Genomic DNA, 22715 nt, shown 5'->3' on the forward strand with positions numbered 1-22715 from the left:
CGAGCCAGTAAACCCCGCCCTGCCGCTGTTCTGTTACTATTTGGCAACTTTGGTGCACGCGGGTCCTCGCTGCGTGCGACAGAGCGGCTTATATTCAGGTGCGGCTTATTTATGGACAAAGAACGAAATGTTTGCCAACACCCAGAGATGCGGCTTATACTCAGTGCGGCTTGTATTCGTGAAATTACTGTACTCTCCCTTTTTCTCTGTCCCCACTGCTAGGGATTACACATGCAGTATGCCTGGTGCCAAGCTGTACTGCTGCTTTCCTGTTTTTATGGAAGGTTTCTCTGCAGGAAAGGAAGAAGCATGGTCACTAGTCAGCTGCTGGATGAAAGATGAACAGCATGACTGAGCAACATGCCATGGGGAGCAGGGAGCTTGAGGCAGCCCCTGCCCAGTGCTCTTGTAGGTGCTCAGAAATCAGGAAGCATTTACTGTATTGCCAGCAGAAGCCATCACATTATTTAGTTTCTCTCTATTGATCATGTGTGAGATATGTTTAGGGAATTTTTTTTCCTGTTTGATGCTAACACAGGCTGGGGCTGGAAAGGAAAGCCATGATTTTTGGCAAAGCTTGCAGGAGGATGGAAAAAAGGAGGGGTGTCTCTGACAGGGCCAGCTTGCCATACTTGCTCTTCTCCTACTGCAGACAGAAAGTGGGGGGTGGCATTGTGAGGCCTCACACAGCTCCACCCCGAGGTCACCTCATCTTCAACTTCAGCAGGAGAAGTTACCAACTTCAGCCTGATGCTTCCCACAGGTACAGGTGCCCTTATGTTCCTCACTTCTTTGCAGGCCACTGTTTCCAGGCATGCTGGAAGGGCAGCAAAAGAAGACGGGGCAATAAAAAGAACAGGTGTTAAGGAAGGAAAGCTGGAAACAAGATTCCTTCCCCCAGCACCCTCTGAGAGTTGGAGAGCAAATGTGGAGAGCTACTGTCAAAGAAAGGGTGAACAATGAGAGCGTGCTGATCCCCCCAAGAGAGTCAAATACCTCTGCAAAACAGAGTTTGTACAGTTTCAGGCCAGGTGGGTTTTTGAGGGAGGGAAATGGGTCGTTTAATGTAATTTTATTGAACTCCTTGATTCACTAAACAGAATTTCATCTCCTTGAGTCCTGGGATTATGTGAACTTTTTTTAAAAAAGAAAACAACTTTATAACACAATTGTTTCTAGATGTCATGGCTGCAGGGAGAAGCTTAGAAACATGACTCATAAGCATGTGAAATACCAGAGAGCAAAACTAAAGAGATTTCAAATGATTAGAAAACACAAACAAACTAGTAATGTTGGAGTCCTACTCATCTGAAATGCTTGCTTTTGGCAACATATTGTCTCACCAGTTCTTAACTCCACCTGTTGCCAACACAGACATTTGCCTTTCTGTGGGCTTGGTATCTCCACAAAACATCCACCTCAAAAGCTGTGACTGTAGGAAGGGTCTCTGTCCAAACAAAGATTAATCATGAAACAGATGGGTCAGTCCACCAACACTTTTGCATAAAATCTCACGTGCATGTGCTGCAGTGTGTGCTCAGCAGTGGCCCCAAGAGAGGAGATAGTTTGGAGGACTGGCTAGAGCCTGTTAACCATCCTGTCCCTTGTTTGATGTCCTCAAACCCCACAAAGGTTGGGAAATGTGACACTCAGGTACTCAGGTGACAGACTCATTAAAAGGGGATGAGAAGGAAGCTTTAGCTAAGCATCAGCACAGGATGGGATTTTTAATTTAGTTTTTAATGCAAAGCCTGTTGAAACACCTTTTTAGTGGTGGGCTACCAATCACTGACACTCACTGTGGGCAGTGGCCCTGAGAGCTCGTTTCCCAGGATTTGGTTATGTTTTGAAAACCTGCAGTACACCAGACACCCGAGCAATGGTCACACACAGATGAATAAAGACACAACAAAGGACTAAACAGATCTGCTTCCCTGGGTGTGGAAACACAGGTGTTTATTTTCATATGGATTTGTATTCTATGTTCCGGTAAGCCCCCATGCACACCTCCTGTTGCCACATCTTTTTCACATCGAGAGTCTACTTCTGACATGGCATGTCAGGTTCCTCAGTTTTCCTCCTGATTAGGTGAGAGACACTAGATGGTGTGTGTGATTTGAAACTTAGGCCAAGTAAAACATGTAACCATTAGCTTCCACCGAAACATCTCAAAAAGGGCAGTTCTATAGGTTTCTTTCCTCCATCCAAGCCACGGATTGCCATTAAACTTGCCAGCTTGGCCATAGCACAGGAGCTAATGCTCCTGTAGCAAACCAAGCTAAAAAAGCCATTCCTCCCCAAAGAAGAAAATCCAGACCATTTTTTTTCCATATAGTATGGTTATTTTGAACGTCATAACTTTATTGAGACACCAGTAGTTACCACCTTCACTTTGTTAACCACAAATATATAGGACATTGTAAACACAGGTGCCGAGGTGGCGGGGTTCGCTGTAGTTGAATTTTGGAACGGACGGGGGCAGGGGAAGGGGGAGGAGGGGTGAAGGGACACTCGGGCTGAGACAAGACCACTCAGAGGATCCTGTATGCGGCAGGCCATCCATGAGTCATCGTATATACGTATATATGTATAGCTTTATATTATACATCTTTTTAAATATATATATATAATATATATACTATACACAGGCAGTAATGTGGCAGGGTAAGAGGCAGGGCAGCCCAGGTGGTGTTACAAATGCCACACAGGCAGCAGGGAGTTGTCTGGATGGATGGTTTGAACTTGCTGCATGAGGTGGCCTCGCTGGGTTCCTTACCTTGTACCTGCTCTGGGGATGGGAGCTGAGACTCCTGTGGGAACCACCCTGCAATGCTCCCTTCCTGGGTCCTCCCAAGTGCTTGCAAGGGTGCAGGGACAAAGATACCTCCTCCCCTGTGGGAACTGCCAGGAATAACGCAGAGAGGAAGGGTGTGTGATGAGGTGATGAACAGGGTGGTGGGATATGGGTGATCCAGGGATGGGGACACATCAGGAGGCTGAATCCACAGACAGAACTGGGGCAAGGTTTCATCTTTGCCCTTCACAGCGTCTGCTTCCACAGAACAGTCTCTTACTTGGGGGCTTCGTAAGATAAGACATCAAGGGGCCATTGTTCCCAGCAGGGGATGTGTAATCAATCCTCTGTAATCAAAACTAATGGCAGAGAGGGAAGAAAGCTGCCTTATCATTTTGGTTATACAGCATTCCCTCTGATCTCCTAATCTCTAGAGTGGGGCTGATCTCACCCCCACTTAGAATGGAAAAGGAAGATGTTCCAGTCAGCTGCTTAGGTCTTGCCTATGATCACCAAAAACAGGCAGCACCTTATCAGAAGCACCTAAGATAAGATAACCAGCCCTTTGCATAGGTCTGTGTATCTCATCAGCTACAGAACTAGCCAAATGCCACTGGAAATTGCATTCTGCATTTTGAAGGGCTACATGCAAATAAGCAGTCCCACTCCCAGCTCAGTCACCACCGACCCTCCACTGCAAAGGCTGAAAGCACATGAACCCAAGCAGAGTATGTCTTCTCCCATGAGCAAAAGGAAGAAGTTGCCCAAGTATCTACTGTTGTAGTGTCCCCTGTCACATCAATGCTTTTCTTATGACACAAAGCAAGATCAACAGAGAGATGGGAAGTAACCCAAGATGAAGTCACCTGGCTTCTGTCTCACTGAAGTGCTGGTTCTGAGGGGGAGGCTCATTCCTGCCTCAAGCCCACCTGAGCCCATCAGCTGGTTGCATGAGGGAAGCAAGCCCAAGATGATAAAGAAAAGCTTGCTCATTAGTCAGCCCCAAATGCTGTTTAGCCACCTACGTAACTCTGACGGGAGAAGGGGCACGCAAGATGCTCTTGCACCACAGCCCAGAACAGACCCAGCTAGATCCCCCACACACTGCCTGTACCTCTCCTTATGTGCCTAGTCACTCACAGAGGAGGGACCTCAAAAGGTACAACACATTTTTGGGCTGAGGGATGGTTACTTACAGCCTCCACCTCCTCTCTGTTCCCTCCCCACACCCCAAAGGAAAGCATGAAGGATGACACAGATGAGTCTGGGTGAGTACAACTAATTTCTCTCCTCCTCCACCTCATCATTCAATCATTCTTCTCCCCTGGTAGGAGACAGACAGGAGGGTGCTCCCCCCACATCCAGTCACAACAAACCTCTCTCAATAAAGTAAACCTATCCCAAGCCTAAATATTAGGCTGAACCAACAGAAAATGAAGCTTGAGGGGTTTCCTTCCAAAAAGCACCCCTCCTATTTACAGTATTGCATTCACTCATAGTCACAGAGCAATGGATGTGTGCCTGTGCCCAGTTATTCCTGCTGTGAGCTTAGGGTTACCTGATCCCCTGCTCCAGTCCCACCCACCAGTGGGTAACCACCAGCAAGGCAGGGCAAGCCTGGGGAAGACAAGCCATGGGGACAGCCACCAGCAGCACAAGTGTGCTGGTAGGAACTGGGAGAAACAGTGCCTGTATATAGTGGAGAATACTGCCCCACTTCCTCTGGGGGCCTCCTGCTCTACAGTTTCTACCCCTTCCCTATCTTTGTGGGGCACTGGGAGGAGGGAAGGTAAACTTGCTGTCCTCCAGATGAGATTTTCACACAGCCACAGGCCAGACCTGTGTCTCATTCTCCCCACTCCTAAGGGGACTATGAGGAATAGGCTGGATGTGCAGTGCAGGCACGAACAGATTTTGGATCTGCTCCTGATCTCTGCTACTGGGACCAGTGTTGCATAAAGCAGGGTGGCTGCCTGGGGGGATGGAGCTCCTCACTGCTGCTTCTTGTGCTCTCAAAGATGTTTGTGCCTGGGAGAATTGTCTAGGTAGCTATTGCTGACTTATTTCCATTTAGGGCAAATCTGGCAATCTGTCTTCACACACAGACCTAACTTGGAACAGAGAGTGGGCTTCCACAGTTGTGTCTTTACTTGGGAGCAAAATCATGAGGAGCGTGGAATGATACCCATATGAGCTCTATCTAAGAGTCACTGCTGCCACCTAGGCGAGGCTTTAAAGTCAGCCAGGATCTGAGGGGCTGCAGAAGAGCACTAAGGTATGGCCTATGGCAAGTACAGAAAGACTAGTTTTCAGACAACTCAGTCTGGCCCCAACCAATTCTCTGCACACCAAGACCTCTTCCCTATCTGAGTGGGAGGCGAAGTGCAGCCATACAGGGCAGGACCCTTGGATCTTGCTGCACCCCTGTGCAAGAGCCAGACAAATACTGGCCATCCCAGCAGCAGTATTTCTTTCTAAGTGGGGTCCTGCTCCATTCCTGTGTGCTACAAAGATGGTGTCATCAAGAGGCTTTGCACCATTGCAAAGGAATAGAGGAAGGTTCAGCAGGACCTGTCTCTCTTCTCCTCCTGCCCTGGGTGAAATGACAAAGCTCCCCTCTCCCCTTTGAACCAGCCCAGCTGGGATTGAAGGCTCTCAGGGCTCTTTAGGAGCCCACCCTCTCCACCCTTCCTCCTACAGGCACTGTATCTGGGCCCAGAGACTGGGCATGGCTCCCTTCCTGCCTCATCAAACACTGGTCTGGGAAGAGCAGTGACTAGCAGCATGTATAGGCAAGGGGAATCACCTCCACCTCAATCCAAGGGGGCTGAGGAAGGAGTGAATCTCAGAGCACTACCCCTCTGCTCTGCTCAGTCTCTTGCTGTAACCTACAGACTGGTGATTTCTGATTGTACCTGCAAATCTTCCTTTTTCCCTTCCCATTTTCTCTCCTTGTGCTTCCCCCCTCCCCAATACCACTTTTCCCAAACCCTCTAAAAATAAAGCACCTCTCCCACACAAGCATGTGGCAGGAAAAAGCCCCCCTGTCTTTACATGGAGGATGCTGCTCCTTCTGTCCTCCAGGCCCCTCCTCACACTCCTGAATGCTGACTCCAACAACATTCTCCTCCCTGAGCCAGACCAATTTGGATGCTCCCACATGTAATCCAACCTTTAGTGGCACCATCTCTTCTAGGAAGGTCCTCAGTCCCTCTCATTCCTTCTGTTCTGCCTCCAGCACCCTTTCCCCTGCCCCACCGGTGCCACAGCTCCTCTCCTGACCACAAGACAGACTCTGCCCTCTGTAACAAGGTAGGAGGGAGAGGAGGAAAGTGGGAACCTTCCTATCAAAATGCAGATTTTTGAAAAATTTGGTTCTGGCAGGGAGCCTGGTGGGAGAGGAGAAGGAATAGGTGATGGGGAAACCTTTTTTCCGGTTTTTTTTTTTTTTGCCTTTTTAAAAAACAATAAATAAAACCAGATGACCCAGAAGGCTGGAGCATAGCTGAGAGCCACCTCTTGTACCACTATGCACGTGTCTTGTTTGTGCCTCGGCTTTCTGCCGGCAGTGGGAACGGGGGCAGAAGGGAAAGGGGAAGGGAAAGGGGCATCAGTGGCTCAGTAGTTCTGCGTTTGGTACCCCTGTGTCTCGGTGTCGAAAGCATCTGCTGGAGGGGGCTGCTGGTACGTCCCCACCGCGTCTGTAGCATCCTCCTCGTTCGTGTAGGGAGCATAAGGCATGCCGGAGTCCTGGCTTGGGTCCATGTAGTCCTGGGAGAACAGGGCCGAATCGGCACCCAGCTGGAAACGCTGATACGCCAGGAATGCCTGGCCCGCCTTTAAGGGAGGAGGTGGAGGGAAGAGATGGGAAGCAGAGAGGGGAGGGAAGAGGAAAAAGAGGAGGAACGTACCGAAAAAGAGAAACAAACAAAAGTGGGGTTAGTAGTGGTTACGGATTAGTGTGCAAGGCCCGCCTGGCAGATTGCCGGTGAAACGCCCCAGGAGCATGGAAGTCCACACTCTCCACACAGAAAGCAAAGCCCAAAAGGAGAGAGGAAGACTGGGCAGGGATGGCTGCAAGACCAGCTGGCTGTGTGCAGCCTGCCAAGGCTCCCTGCTTTCTCTGGGATGGTCAGGGCACCTCCTGTCTGCCAGTGGGGTTTCACCAACATTGCACGGGTCACAGAGGCTCAGGTGGCACGTGGTTATCCCAGTCAGCCCCTCCTGGCTGTGGGAAGGCAACACCAGAGGGCTCAGCTGCTGGGCTGCGTGTACTAGGCCATTTCACTTGTAATGGCCAGTAGGAGAGCAGGATTTGACACCAAGTACTGAGGTAGAGGTCACCTCCTGCAACACCTTCACCATCACCCCCTGCTACACCTTCATCCACAAAGGTGTAGCACAGACCTTGGGAAGGAGCAGCAGGAAGCAAGGCAGTTGCTTCCCAGACCAGGGAACAGTTAGCAGCAAACTGCTGTCTCCTGCCTCAGGCACTGCAGGCAGGGCACCTTTTGGTGGACTGGGGGAGCCTGGGCACAGGGTTCAGCAGGCATGGCTCATTGTCCCAGAGCATCCCTGAGAGAGGCGAGTGGTCTAGCAGGTGATGGGGGAGAGGTTTTTGGGGAACAAGGTCTGGGAAGAAATGGAAGAGAGAAAATCATGGGGGCAGAGGGCATCTCCTGGCTGAAGTTAGGTCTGAGCAGTCATCAAAAAAAGGCACAGTGGTGTTACATAGCATTAGTTAGAGTATGGGTGAGGGAGAGAAGGGAGCATAAGAGGAGAAGAAATGGCCAGTTCCAACTCTCCAGAGGGAGATCCCCCCATTCAATGGACCACCCCAGTCCAATTCAATGGCCCATATCTTCCCATCCCATACCCTGCAGTGACTACACACTCATAGTCAGGGCATTGGAACCAGCTCTGCTCAGTGACCTCCTCCAGCTGCATCCTTCCACCCCTTCGCCCAAATTCTCCCATCAGCAAGGGGCTCTAAGGCAGCAAGGATGGGGAGTTAGGGAACAGGGTATTATATTCCTCCTGAAAATTAATGTCTCTGAGTCTCCGGAAAGCCAGAAATGTGAGGGAACCCTGTGAGGAGAGAGAGGGGTGTGGGAAGGAAAATCAGTACAGGAGAGCAAACCAGAGTGTTTGACTGAAATAAAAACAAAACCCAAGGAGCCAGAGGAAGAGGATGACTGTTTGCCCACTTGCAAGCCTGTGCAAGGGAGATGATTACTGCAGGTAATGACACCTCCAAAAGTATCCTGAGGGACGCCTTGCAAAAACCCTGCTCCTTGTCTCACTTTCTGCTGGGGCTTGCAAGGAGCTTCTGGCAGCATTTGAGTGCAAGACACAGCTCATGAAGGGTACACATGCTGCTGTCCCTCAATCCTGTCCGGTGTCACCAGGCTGCTGACAGCACAACCCTCTGCGGTCCCCCTTCCTCTCTGACAGCTCTGTGGTCTTATGGCACCTTTTCTATCTTGCCCCTGCCCAATATTAGGGCCTGTAGGAAGAGGAGAAGATAAAGCCACAAGGGTTTATGCATGGAGACAAGGTTAAAATGCTTTCCTGCTTGGCACTAGCCTGTCACTTCAGAAAAAAATCACTTGTGCTTGGTGCTCTCAGAGGCAGGAGGAAGTCATCAGAGATATTTATATTGCACCCAACATTTTTTCCAGGAAACTAGCAATAAAGAACTGCTGGGGAAAGGGCAGTCTTAAGACAGCACCATCACCTCCCTAAAAGGTGATCCAGTGAGGTGGCACTCCAGTGGTGGGTGCAGAATCCAGAAGAACAATTATGACATCTTGCATGATGGGAGCAAAGGTGGGAGGGAGATGGGTGCAACCCCTGGCCTGCAGCTCCCTTCTCTGTTTAGTCTTTAAGGTGAAAACGCTGTTGAAGTCCTTTGACGCACAGAGAAAACGGTAACAGTTTGTCCAGAGAGGTGGCGGATGCCCCATCCCTGGAAACATTCAGTCAGATTGAACTGGGCTCTGAGCCACTTTATGTAGTTGAACACGTCCCTGCTCTTTGTGGGGGGTTGGATTAGATGGCCTTTAAAAGTCCTTTCCAACCCAAATTATTGTGTGATCCTATGACAATGGTGGCTAGAGAGCTGGCTTCAAGGTCTTATTAAAGGTCTGTCGAGAACTCTCCTCACTGGGATATGGGACTCTCTTTGACATTGTGCTAATTAGTGCTCTAAAACCTCCTTCCACATAAGTCTGAGTTTTCCAAGTTCACTTCCCAACTCCTCTCCTGTTTTTCCTTCTCAGAAGCCATGTGAACTGAGATCCCAGAGGGAACCACTCCTAGCCAGTCACCTTTCATTCCCCACAAGATAATATGGCACAGAGGACATTTGATCCAACACCATGGCTACTGTACTCACCCAGGTAAAGATGGAGAAGAATGAGAACGTGATGGCTGCTCGGGCTGCATCCCCTCCCTCATTCAGTGGGTTGTCCTCTGGTTTCGAAGCTTGCCACTGATTGGTCAGAAAGCAGAAGCCAACGAACCAGAGGAATGCCCAAAAGGCTGGGATGGACCACCACCGGCGTGCCAAAGGGAAGGACAAAGACAACAAGAAGATATGTGTGAGCATAACATACACATATTACATTTCTCTGGACATTTCAACCCTCTGAGACCCACACTATATTGCAGCCTGGGCCAAACTGATTGCTCAGCCAGTCTGAGCCCAAATGAGCTGGCAGGCTCCCTGACAGCAAATTGTCAAGGTGACCAAGAGATGTCTGCAGAAAGCACCTCTGGAGAGTTCATTTGCTTGAGTTTGGATTGATCACAGGACTTGCATTTGGCCTTGGGAGGGAGCCTGAAGGGCTTCCAGTATTAGAGCCATCACCTGGGCTCTATGAAAGAGGCACTGCTTCACAATTCTCTCCTGCAAGGACAAACAAAGAGCAATTCCTTCCACAGGAGCTGCAAAGAATGGGAAGCAGCTGGTCTGCAGCTACACAGAGAGCAGCTTGTGCTCAGGACAGAACTGCTCAGGGACTCACATCAAGGAAAGACGCTGAAAGATCACTAACATGCTGTGCCCCCAGGAAAGGGGTGAAGGTAGGAGGTACTCACCCTCTGCCAAGCACCTGGCAGTGAGGGAAATGTGCATTCCAAAGCAACAGAAAAACAGGGCACAATCCTTCCCCTTCCTGTGTCAGCTGTACATAGGATTGCTAGGCAAGGGGCTAACTGTGAAAGAACTTGTAAGCCCAAAGTCCTTAGCAAATTCAAGTGCTTCACCTGATCCTGCTCTCACTCCATTCCTGGCCCCTTGGACATACTCCAGGGAGAACCTGGCATGGAGCAGTCTGCCTGAACGGCTGGAATAAGCCAGCAGGGCCAAAGGGCTGGGAAGCTCACCCGAGACGCCGATGTCCGAGAGCACTGCCTTCTTGCGGTCCTTGACGCTGCTGATCTGCGGGAAGTAGGCATCCAGAGCCAGGTAAAGAAGGCAGCTGAGGAAGGCGAGGACACCCACGGTAATGCCATAGTTGCAGGCATTGTGATTGCGGTTGAAAATGCAGTGCTCTTCCACCTCATCCATGCGGTTCACGTACCCTTCATTGACAATGGAGCCGAACACCACGATAGAGAACACCTGGTGGGGAGGGAGGCACCAGACACATCAGGCAAGCCCCATCTCTCTGGACCAGCTCTGCAGGGGATAGACACCCTTCACCAGCACCTTCACTCCTGCCCTGCTGCGTTGCTTGGGTTGTAGCCACAGGGAATTTACTGGGAACATGGTCTCATTTTATTTCTGAGGATTAACTTAAAATAGGACATTTTTAAATTGAACCTTTTTATCCATCTGACCCAAAGCGATACAAAGTCTGGATAAGGGTGGCTTCCCACAGACACACACAAGGAGGTGGCATGGAGTGTAAACTGGGATATGGTTTTGGTGGAAGTGCCTGCATACAATGTCTTCAAGTAGTGGAAATCCTCTTAGCCTGCACTTACTCTCCCACTCACTCCTTTCTCTTCAAGAGATTAATTGTTTCTACCACGCATCTGTTCACTGATTTTATCTATCAAGCTACTACACTTTTTTCCCCATCCACCCTCCCATAAACCACAGCCCTGCTTGCTCTGCAGCTCCATTCTGCTGGGCTTCCATTCTCCCCATTTCCCCAGGCCACACACCTCTCTCCACCAGTTTTCCACCAGCCCACTCCACCTATCCTTTTGTTCAGTGACCCATATGCCAACAGCCTCCAACCTTCCCCAAAGATTTCAGGGGCCAAACATTCCTACTCCAGATCCACTTGTCAGGGCCAGTGTGAGTCCTCCCCACCTGTCACCACCACTGTCACTACATGTTATTTTAAATCAGGCAGAATTAAGGATGAGTCCAGGTAGAAATGCCCTAATCCGCAGTTGCTGGTCTAATCTTTGCTCATGGGCTTAGCCTTCGTTGCCTGCCACAAGGCTGTCCCTCTTTGACACAGCAGGTTCACCAAAGCAGAGAGCTATTTACAGCTGCCCAGTCTTGCACCTTGCATCTCAAATAAACAGCTTCCCCTTCCCCACTGAAGAAAAGAGGAATATTAAGGCAGCATGTACACATTTTTCTTTGCAGGGCATCTGGAGACCCTCACTAGGAACAGCTGACTGGATGCTGCCTGTAAGAAGAGCCTCAGGGAAATGGGAATGGGACCTCAAGGATGGGATGAAATTACAGATGAAGTGCACTAGGACATCACCAGGGTACTCTGCCAGCACAAAAAGACCTGACACTCTTGGAACCACCTCCCCATCCCCAAGGAGAAGCAGCAGGAGGCCAAGTCTCCTGCAAGAAGTGGAGCTAGGTCTGCCGGGTGTTTGCCCCCAGCTCCACTGAACCCAACCAAGCACCAGAAGACAAGCCAGAAAGCAGAGAAGCAGCTTTGTGAGTGCAACGACAATCGCTGATTAATGCCAACCCAATACATCACCTATCATCAGTGAGGCTGGGTACCTGAGATCCAAAGCACAGCCCTCTGCTGCTTAGCCTGTGGCATCAAGAACCAGAGAAAAAGCCTTACTCAAAGTCCCCCAACAGCCCTTGGGCAGATACTCAACACCAATCACATCTCGCCTACCAAACTCTAACAAATATCCACCGACACCAATATTATTTTTTCACCTCAAGTCTCATAATTGGGTCACACTTGGGTTGCTGAAATTGGGTGTATCACACTAGAGCAAACTAAAAAAAGCTGGAAGCTGGTGTTCCTAAGCGTAGGAGCTGTATGGGTTCTCTGCAAATCACAAGAGCTTTTTAAGTTTAGAAGTAACATAACCCATTTGTCCTCCTCCTCCTCCTTCTTCTTCCAAATTGAGATTGATCATATTTTGCAGAAATTGCCCGTGAAAATTAAATAAGAATCTCTTCTGCTAGAAGCAAAGATCTAGTCCTCAAAATTTCAGCCTGGATGGTTTGGAAAGCAGCAAAATTGCAGAAAATTACAGCAAGACTCTTTCGGTGGGATGTTTGACACACCCTCACAACAGGCTGGGCTGACAGGTCTGCTTAGGGTCATTGGCAATAACACCCTGTTCCTCTGACCCAAGGAAAAGCTGACAGTTTCCTGAAGTGACATCCCAATGTGAGGCTGTGACCAAGACTGATGCTGTCATCTTAAGTACCAACCTCCATATATTGAGCTTACAAAGTGGGTGTTCTGTTTTCTGCAGCATTAGACAGAGAGCTTATCTTCTCTTTGGAAGACAAGGAACAGCCTCTGAAGAAGCATAGTCTGGTGTTCAGCTTTGGTTTAGGACTCAAAACTGGTAAAATGTTGATTCCCTGAGTCAGACAAACCCTTGCAATGAGCAGTATTGTGAGTCTCTGCTTACTCATTCAGGATGAATGAACTTCTGTAATGGTCTCTCCCCAGAGATGCATCTGTGAAGATACATCCTGATACACATCTTCTCTCTGCTCTTACCTTTGGGTCTGCTGCTGGGCTGGGCAGGATAATTTCTTTTTTCATTTGCTCTTTCATACCTTTTTATGCTGGCACATCATAAAGGCGCAGCTGAGTCACAAGACTAGAGGAACATCTCCTTCTCCCTAATTTTCAAGCAGAGGTGGAATTCCTAACTTCCCTTCTCCATCTGCAGTTAGTCAAGATGCCAGACTTCTCTCCCATAAAGAGAAACCTGTTTCACAGACTGGAGGTGCCCAAGGTATGATTTACAGGCAAGCATCTGATTTCAGATGATCTTAGGAGTTTTCTGGGGAGATTGCACTAAGCATGCCCTCACTTGTGAGCAGAATAAGACACTATGGATGCTTATCTTCTCTGTCCTGAAACAGACATCTTGAAGTACTCTGTCCTTAGGAAAGCTTTCTATGGACCAAAGAACAGTAGCTTTAGAGATGTCTCCTTCTCTCTGTGTTTTCCTCACCACTGGCATCAGCTCTGATCCATGCTCCACTCCCTGGCACTTCAGAGAGGGCAAAGAGAGAGAGGGTTGCTCCCTTTGCCAGCCTGTCACCACCCTAATGGCACAGCAAAACACTGTGAGGACCTACTGTGCACAGAAACCTTGAGCTGGGCTGGGTTACACTGGCTGGGCAAGAATGGGTAGGCTCAAACCAGAGATTCCAGGCAGAGCTGGACAACAAAAGAAGCAATTGCTGCTGCTGCTGCTTGCTGTTGACAGGCAACACCACCTGTTTTATTCCCATGATGTCTGTACCTGGAAACTGTTGTGACAAACAATTTTCTAAAAAAAATCATAGTTATGAGATCTTAAATCTTGCAGCCTTTAGGAGAAACAGCTGCACACTTCCATGGCAGCTATTCCTTGTTGGTAAGGGAGCAGCTGGGTGAAGCTGCGTGAAGCTCACTGACGTGGCGAGTCATCTTAGAAAGAGCAAATATATTTTATTTCCTTGATTTCACAATCCATGCCCTGCAAGATGACCCACGCAGCAGATGCAGAATGAATGACTGCCTAGATTATAAACAAAGCACTAAGTTTACAGGATGAAGTGTTTAAGTTCCTGCTCCTATCACATCGCAACACTTGGTAAGGAAACGCCAGTGACCACCAGCCCTGGCACAGGCCTCTTACTGCTGTATCTTACTGTTGCTTGTGTCTTCTCCTCCCATTTGGCACTTGCTGCACAAAGCCTCGCCTATGGCCACTGATAAAGCGGCCCAAAAAACACATCCAGCTGCAAAGAGGAGACAAGGAGAAGATGACAGAAGTCTTCTCCTGACTGAGCAGTGAGATGCAGGCAAGCGGCTTGTCCACAGGCTAACAGGAGGCTTCCTGAGACTCCCAAATACAGCCTATCCTTCCACTCTGGGAGAGTGAGGGGGACATCACTGGCCACTTTCTTATGCTTGGTAACCAGCCAACCATCCCCAGCTTTGTGCACTTAAGCTGCCTCATTTCTTCAGCAAGGCTGCTTCAGTCAGTTAACAGACTCGAACTAACTAGATTTTTTGGTTGAGAGGGTTTCTTTAAGCCTCCAAGAGCAACATCAATTGGGCAGGTGTGCAGCCTGTCTGGAGGTACACATTAAGCAGTAATATATTTGGCTACACTCAAAAAAGGGACAGAAAAGAGCATTTGGAAAAGATCTGACCAACTCAGCCCTGCTGCTGGGACCTGGCTTTGCTCCACTTTACTGCTCCTTAAACACCATGTCCACATAAGTTGTTGCAATCATTTTCCTCAATCTCTGTTTTCATCCAAGTGCTTCGAAGACACCAAGTGCAACCCAGAGCCAGGTGCATTGCAAAGCTGACACAGGCAGAGCAGCGTGCCAAAAGATGCAGCAAAATGAACTTAATGCTTAGCACTGCAGGAAGCAGACAGAGAATCTGAGAGTTTTCCTCTCCTCATTTCGCAAGGGGCTTGTGCTGGCCGTTACAGGCATGTAAAGGCTCATTACAGTGAGAAAAGTGCAAACCACACAAAATTCTGCATCGTGTCATAAAATACCATTTTTTCCCCCTTTGGTAAACTAGGTGATCTGATTTTGCCAAAGGTGAGAGATGAGAAGAGAGGCTCTCCAGTCCCTCCCCACTGCAGTTTCAGTCCTGCAGAAAGTCAGGCAAAACCTCCTGAGCATCATGTGAGGCACTTTCCACCATGCTGCCCATCCCCAGCCATGCATCAGATGCTCCTGAGCATCATGTGATGGATGCAAAGCACAACCAGCCTCTGGCAGTGAACTAGGATTTTCCTGCACCTCATCCCAGGACTTTGTCATGCTGCCCTCCTGACTACATTGCCAAGATCCCCATGATGGCTGTGGTGGGGATGAGGCTGAAGAGGGTTTCTTGGGCTCGCTGCGATGCCCTCCAGTCACAGCCTCTGTCGCACTGCGTGCTGCCTCTCCCTCTCACACACCCCCTTTTTCACTCTGTTATAGAGAGGAAATAGTTTGATGACATAATATTCCTCATGGGACTTCAAATCAAATCCCCCTCAGGCAGAACGAAGCCATAACCTCTTCTGAGTCTGATCTGGTAATGACCAGGAATAAATCTGTTTAAAAAGAAAGCAAGAGCAGGAGATGGTGCAAATTATAAACTCGCAGAGATGATCTGGCTTTCCTTTTCATTCAGCCACTTGCAGATGGAGTCTCTGGAAAGCTTTGGAGTGCCCTGCACAGACATGGAATAGTATTATTATTATTGTCATTAAATCCACTTCTATGTAGATGATTTTGAAGAAAACACATGCAGCTTTTGAGATGCATGGGACTAGCAGCCTGGAAACAGGCTGCCTCTATTTATTCCCCCCAGCCAGCACCACACAGGCAGCAAACAACTCCAGCCCACAGTCTCGACAGTCTGAGCCTTGTGCAGGTGCTGGAGGAGGCCAGTCTCCCTGGACCCCATTTCCATGAACATGGGACAGGGGAAAAGCATGGCTATGCCAGCACCTCCCTCCCAGCTCACCCTCCCTCAGCCACGTGGCACCAGCTCCCCAGCCAGGGCTGAGCTGGAGCAGGTGACTGGAGGGAGAAAGGCTCCACATCCCTAATTCCTGCCATGGGATCTGGGACACACTTTCCTGGCCAGCCAGCTTTTTTTTCACACATGGTTTGGCAGCTGACTGCCTGGCCATTAACCCTTCTGCCTCCCACCAGACCTTTGCTCGGGTCTTATGCACTTCCCACAGTTAAACAGCATCTTCTGTCCCACCACTGCTGGTGACAACTCTCCACAGTCACACGCCCATGGTGGTATCCAGGTAGTTCTGTGCTTGGTCCCTATATTGCTGTGCCACTGGTCAATGAAAAACCACCCAAAAGTTGCATGTTTTTCCTAGACGAAAAGTTCCATTTTCTTTCTAGCAACACATCTCCCCCTCCTTGGCTTGGCTGTGCCAGCATTGGCAGAGAACTGCACCCTGTGCCACCTGCAGTGCCTCCTTCTCTTGCAGCCACGCAGGTTCTCTCTGCTGCCTTGTTTTGCCACAAATATTTGCTTTAGCCGTGTCCCATCACCACGCAGTTCCTCTGCTTCTCCCCTGTATGCCTCTCGTGTTTTGAAACAGATTACATATGGCTGTCATATTTTTTGCTCATGTTTCTGACTGTCTTTGGTCCCTATTGCTACTTCTCAAAATTTTATCTGTAAATGTCATTAATGAGAGATCTGTTTCTGCTCCAGGATCTTTCCTGGAAATGTTATGCTGGAAACAACACAACCTGCTGTATCCAACCTGAATCACTGTGCAACTGTGCATATCTTGTTCATCTTCTGTCACAGCCTTTCACCCAGTCTCAGTGACAACAAAACCCCAAAAATCTTTTGAATCCTTTTGAAGCTGACCTAGGCAAGGGCATCCCATGAAGAACTGTCCCTAGGGCTTGACTGAAAGCAAGTGCTTTGAACCACCGTGTTCCTTTCATCTGCACCAATTTACCTCACAAGCACACAGCCAGTGAGCTGTGTGCAGCAAAAACGGGGTGGAGGAGCAGAGGCAGAAAGCATGAGCTATGGGTCAGAAATATGGGCAATGTCTCAGTTAAATTAACTGGGGACAGAAAGAAGGAGGGAGCCCAGTTACAGCTGGTTTTAGACTAACAAGGCCTTCAGGCTCTAAGGCTCAGTTTAACTGCCATTGCAAGCCCATACTATGTGTCCTTGGGAAGAGACAAGTGGTGTTGTAAGCCAAGCATAAGCGTGGCAAGCCAGGACCTGCTGGCAAGGCAGGAGATGGGGCTCTCTGCCATGCTGTGGCTAGCTCCCATCCTCCAGCTTTCAGATGCCAAGCTCTCTTGGGGAAGCCAGGAATGTGGTTCCTGTCCTTCACCTGCCTTCTCTGCTCAGCTGAGCTGCTCAGGATGTGCTGTGCCTGTAGACACGGGGGACAGCCCTTCCCATACCAGTTCAAATGCTCTGGATGCTCCTACCAGCCAGATGACTTGGTGACAACAGCAGCAAGTGGTGGAAAAGTAGACTGAGTGCCTCTCCTCACCAAACCTCCCTTTGCAGAGGCAGTGACCTTGGTGTCGGAGGGGGACTCGACACCTCAACCTATGTGACAAATTTTAATTTTGTGCAGCTCTGGTTAGAAATACTCTTACTCAAGCCCATGTCAAAGCAAGCTGGGCCTGCTTCCAAAAATTGAGTTACTTTTGCCTTGTTAGCAAGCACTTCAGTTTCTCCAGCAAGCAGGTTTCCAAGCAGACAGAAGCACCTGGAACAACCTGTTTCAATTAGCATTTTATTTATTTATGGTGCCAGCGCCACATCCAATGCCTGCGGGTTGCAGAGGAGCCACCCAGATCCCCTGCACCAGCTGTGGAGAGCACTGCTGCACTGCCCTGTGGGTCAGGGCACAATGGGAATAGGTAGGGATGTGCTCACACTCACCTGCTTTATTTCAAGGACAATCCTGAAGCTCTGCAGCCCTAGCTCGGATGGGTCACCCAATGTCATTAGCTCCAGCTGTAGCACCAATAGCTCCAGCTCCTGGGTCACCTAAACATCCAAACCCGACACAGGAACCCCACAGAGCCACCACTGACCACCAGCACACACCAGGCAACCTTTCTGTAGGGAGACACTCACTCTGCTGCGCTTGCTGACATCCAAAGCACCCACGAAACCTGAGCTGCCTCACGATGCTGTCATGGTGGACAGATGTTCCACAATTGCTAAACTCTTTCCATAATTTAGCATTCTCCTTGTCAAATTTATCCTATCTCCTCTTCAGCAAGGAGCAACATAAACAATCTTTGGTCACCCCATCTGTTCCTGATCCTGCAGTTCTTCCTGGAGATTTACTGCCACCTCAACTGGGCTACAAACTCCCTGGGCAGGAGCCAGTTTTGGTGCCTGTTGGCAAAAAGCCATACACACCTCTGTGCCATCCTGAAGTCTGCTAAAAAGGCAGCATGACCCAAGCACAAGGTCACCACCTGAGGAAGAGATAATGAGAATTTCTGCTCTCAGGGAAAGCTCATCACATGAAACAGGCCAAAAGAAGCCTCCAGCTTGCCCTGGAGAGACAATGAACCATTCATGCCATGAGCAGGAGAAAGGCAAATGAGATCTCAGGAGATGGCAGGCAAAATACTTTCAGTGTGTGCAAAAGCATGTGAAAGGAAGGATTCTCAGAGAGATCACGAGGAGGGAGAGCCTGTGGCCATCAGAAGAGTTTGGCTCATAGAGCCTGGCGCTAGAAAGTCTAAGTATGGATGCAATCACAGTTTATAAATATCCAGGGGAAAACACCAGGGATGGAAAAACACCATTTAAACTGAAGGGCAAAAGATCATAAAAGTAAGCAGATATCAAACAGATTTACAGCGGAAAGCCTCTGACCACTGGAACCATGAAACCCTCTCTCAGAGGAAGTGAGAAGGGAAGAAAACCACACTCTAGTTTTTTTCAGCAAAGTTCATTTTATGGCCCCTTCCAATTTATGGAAGGGACCATAAAGGGTCTGATGCTTGTGTCAGCCTGAGAGAGGATTTCACTGCCCACAAGGACCCCACTTGGTCTCAAGTTTAAAGAGAAGACCAGAATTACAACTAAATACTTGGGGTGAACTTTTGGTTCCCCTGTTTTGTTAAAGGAGAGATGCTCGGGAGGACACACAAGACCAAGCCACTGGAAAACCAGAAGAAGGAAGGCATAGCCTTGCACCTTGATGGCCATGTCACCCTCCCTTGCTGAACTGCTGACCTGGAGCACCTCCAGTTTCTGCAAAAGGACTTTCATTTCCAGGGCCAAGTGAAGTGCCTGGGGTAAATCCCATCCTGTCCTCTGTCAAGGTCAGATAGGCAGGGAGAAAGAGCATGGGGTCCCAAGGAGATGCCGCTCTCCAGAAAGTGCTTCTTGCCAGGAAAGACCTTGCAGGGCACAGAAATGAGCTCAGCAAGCAAGCAAGCCAATAGTATCCAAGATACTCTGAAGCAGATTAGGTGCCTAATTAAAAAACAAACGTATTTCTTGTTCTCTCTCCCTCACCTGGCGCCTCTGGGAAGCCAAAATCCTGCAGTGCTTGGATGAAGAGGGAAAAAAGCCACCAGACTGAGAGGCAGATAAAGAAAGATAAAATTCTGCTACAGAGATTAGCAACGGGAGAGCCTTTGTAGGTCACATCACGTCCATCATCCCTGGGCACACAGGCTGGCTCTGCTCCAGCCTCCCGGGGCGAGGGGCACGCATACCCCCTCGCCTGGCACTCAGCAGCAGCCCTGGCGCAGCCAGCCCGCTCCCAGCGTCATGTGCTGCGCTGTAAACAAGCTCAGCCAGATGGACAGACAGACAGAATGCCCGCATTAATCAAGTCCTCAGCTGTCCTGGGGCTCTCTGGCCACCCTCCGAGTCACCTGGAGGCGATATCACACACCCACCCGGCTGGGAGGACAAGGGCTGCCTCTCCACCACCACCAGCAAGCCAGGCCACCTTCCCTTTTCCTGCTTGTTTCCACCTGGCACTGCTTTTATTTTATTTTCCCAAAGCCAGCCTGCGCTTTGCCTCCCAGCTCCCATGCGCATGTGTCTCCCCTGCGCTGTCCCTGCCCTCCCTTCTCCGCTCCCGGCTCAGACCTCAATCTCTCCCCCGCCAGCTCGCTGCTGCAGCTCTCGCTCCCTTAATCCCAATGACCTTCTTGAACAAACGCGCCAGCCCCATGGGCAGCCATGGGATCAGCGTCACGGGAAAAGAGAGAAACCTTCCCACGACATTCCCGTTAGGCTCCTCTTTCCCCCTGCCCCCTTCCCCACGAATTGCAAAGAGGAAAACATTCAGGGAAAGCAGGTTGGGGGGCTGGGAGGGTAAGGGCAAAACACAGGGTAAAACATCCAGCCCCCACAGCCCCTTCAACTCACCCCAGCACGGCCTGAGCCCAGCACCCTCTGACCCGCAGGGAAGCAATTCCAGGACTGCAGCATTCCCCCTCCCGGGTTCTCCCACATCCTGCACCCACCATAAGCACACAGGCGTGGAAGAGTGAGAAGCCACCCCACCCTGGAAACCACCAGAGATGGAGACAGGGTCATGGTGCAACCCGACTCACCCTCCCCAGGGAAGGAACCCCAAACCTGCCTGCTCTCATCCTATATGGGCCTATATCCACACACGCAGACATATACACACAGCTGTACATCTGTGTGCATGTATACATGTGGATATACCTGGAGATTTACACGTACAGAAACATATAAACCCAGAAATCCCTACACCCAAACTAGCTGCAGATATAAATAACAGAGACACAGCCTTAAATGCTATGGAAGCATATACGTACATATGTGTACAGGTCTAGGCTGTGTGGAGACATACTGATGGACACATGCATATTACATATGTGCATACATGCCTATATAAAGCATATAATAATAAATATGTAATACATAACAGCATATGATGATAACATATAATAACATACAATATATAACACACAGCGTAGTGATTCCATATATATATATGTGAGTACATGCAGGGGTGCAGGAAGGTCAGCTCAGAGCCGGTGCCCGCCCGGAGGGAGCCCCGCGCCCCCCGCAGCCCGGCGGGTCGCCCCCCGCCCCGGTGCCGGTGCCGCCCGCGGGGGCGCGGGCCCTTACCCAGGAGACGAACCGCAGGATGGTCTGCGGCTGCCGGATGAAGGCCTGCGGGTCGAAGGCGCCGCCGGCTTTCCCCGCTCCGAAGGCGCCCCCGTCCATGGCGGCGCGGGGGTGGGCGGGAGGCAGGCGGGGGGCTCGGCGGGCGGTGCCGGGCTGCGCCGAGCCGAGCCGGGCTGCGCCGAGCCGCGCCGAGCCGAGCCGTGCCTGGCAGCCCGGCGGCGACGAGCCGCGCGCGCCCGCCCACGGGGACGCGCCGCGCCGGGAGCGCGCACCCCCCCCTTCCCCCCGCCCCGCCGCCGCCGCCGCTCATGGCGGGGGCGAGGCCGGGCGCGCCGGGTCCGTGGGGCTGGAAACATCTCCCCGCACTACGGCAGGCCAGCCCAGACCCCCGGGGGAGGGGTGGGGGCGATGCCACTCCAGGTTTGTGTGGGGCCCAGCAGGGCCAGCCCCCCGCCCGCCCGCACCCCCTGCCCGGCCCTGGTGAGGCCGAGTCCGGGGCTGTGTCCAGTCCTGGGCACCCAGGTACGAGACAGGAGCTACCCGAGAGGGTCCCGCAGACACCACGAAGATGGTTTGGGGTCTGGAGCATCTCTTAGGAGGAGAGACTGCGGGAGCTGGGCCTGTTCAGTCTGGAGAACAGAAGACTGAGAGGGGATCTCATTAATGCATATAAATATCTCAGAGGTGGGTGGATGGTGCCAGACGCTTTTCAGTGCTGCCCAGCAGAGCAATAAGCTAAACCACGAGAAATTTCACTTCATCATGAGGAAGTTCTTCACATTCAAGGTGGCAGAGGCACTGGAACAGGCTGCCCAGGGAGGTCGTGGAGCTTCCCTCTCCGGAGATACCAGGATGCCGTCCCATGTCACCTGCTCTAGGTGTCCCTGCCCAAGGACTAGGTCATCTCCAGAGGCCACTTCCAACCCCAGCAATTCTGCCATTCTGGGATGCTGCCCCAGAGAGGCCCCCATAGACGGGTAGGGCTGGGCCCTTCGGCACAACCCATTACCCCTCACCAAGTGCCTGCTCTGGGCAAAGACGCTCAGGGAACCTCAAGATCACTCTGCAGCAAAGCCTGGGGCTCTCTCTCACATTTCCAACAAATGCCACACTCTGTGTCCCTGAGAGAGGGCAAGAAAAGGCTCTCTATGAACATGGGGAGTCCAGATTTTGGGGAGATTTCCTGACTCTAGGAGGCAGAGACTGCTAGGTACATATCTTGCACTCCAGAGTAAGCCTTGAGAGTAATTTGGGCTTCTCCAAAGTTCCAAAAAGTGAGCAGCCATTCCTCACCTTTTGTGAGGCGGGTTGGTAGTAGAAGATGAACATTCCTCCATCACATCCTGCCACAGAATCATAGAATGGTTTGGGCTGGAAAGGACCTTAAAGGTTATCTGGTCCAAACCTCCCTGCAATGAGCAGGGACATCAACCAGAGCAGCCTGCTCAGAGCCCTGTCCAACCTGACCTTGGATCTTTCCAGGGATGGAGCATCCCTGTTTTAGGAAGATGAGCTGCAGTGCCAGCATAGCTAGCAAACACATCCTTATCTGTGAGCCCCAGGAGATCCTGAGGGCAAACTCTGGGTACCCCATGAGCAGGAGGCTCCAGACCAGCTAGCTCTGGGTTCCACTGACACCATTGCCTTGGGTTTGCATCCCCTTCCGTACCACAAGTAATAGTGGAGTAACGCCCATGTTCATTATAATGACACAGATGAAATTTCACGAAACTAAATGAAATGAAATTTTGAGACTCCATTTCATGAAAGGAAATGAAATGAAAATTTATGGAATGACATTTCAAAATTTCATGAAACTGAGTGAAATTTTGAAATTTCATGAAATGAAA

General features: G+C 50.4%; 1 protein-coding gene across 2 annotated transcripts; it reads right to left on the reverse strand.

Annotated features, from left to right (window-relative positions):
• Positions 1 to 1925: 1925 nt before the first annotated feature.
• SYNGR1 (synaptogyrin 1) lies at positions 1926 to 21043 on the reverse strand. 2 transcript variants are annotated; one of them, XM_033056934.1, is made up of 4 exons: positions 20866 to 21043; positions 10184 to 10421; positions 9192 to 9337; positions 1926 to 6631 (listed from the first exon to the last, which is right to left on the reverse strand). In XM_033056934.1, the coding sequence occupies exons 1-4, from the start codon at positions 20962 to 20964 to the stop codon at positions 6413 to 6415; spliced, it is 702 nt and encodes a 233-aa protein (XP_032912825.1). In that variant the 5' UTR covers positions 20965 to 21043; the 3' UTR covers positions 1926 to 6412. The 2 variants fall into 2 exon arrangements, with proteins under 2 accessions (XP_032912825.1, XP_032912826.1); XM_033056935.2 differs by lacking the exon at positions 1926 to 6631 and adding an exon at positions 6651 to 7882 and having other exon boundaries at positions 20866 to 21012.
• Positions 21044 to 22715: the final 1672 nt, after the last annotated feature.

Source organism: Catharus ustulatus, chromosome 4 (assembly GCF_009819885.2).
Source record: "Catharus ustulatus isolate bCatUst1 chromosome 4, bCatUst1.pri.v2, whole genome shotgun sequence".
In the NCBI taxonomy this organism is placed as follows: domain Eukaryota; kingdom Metazoa; phylum Chordata; class Aves; order Passeriformes; family Turdidae; genus Catharus; species Catharus ustulatus.

Excerpts from the sequence above, each read along its gene's own strand:
- SYNGR1 (XM_033056934.1), bottom strand. The coding sequence starts at position 20,964 with ATGGACGGGGGCGCCTTCGGAGCGGGGAAAGCCGGCGGCGCCTTCGAC. Across the intron at positions 9,338-10,183 it reads CTCGGACATCGGCGTCTCGG|CCTTTTGGGCATTCCTCTGG; the intron begins GTGAGCTTCCCA and ends GGTCCATCCCAG. Across the intron at positions 6,632-9,191 it reads TCTTCTCCATCTTTACCTGG|GCGGGCCAGGCATTCCTGGC; the intron begins GTGAGTACAGTA and ends CCTCCCTTAAAG.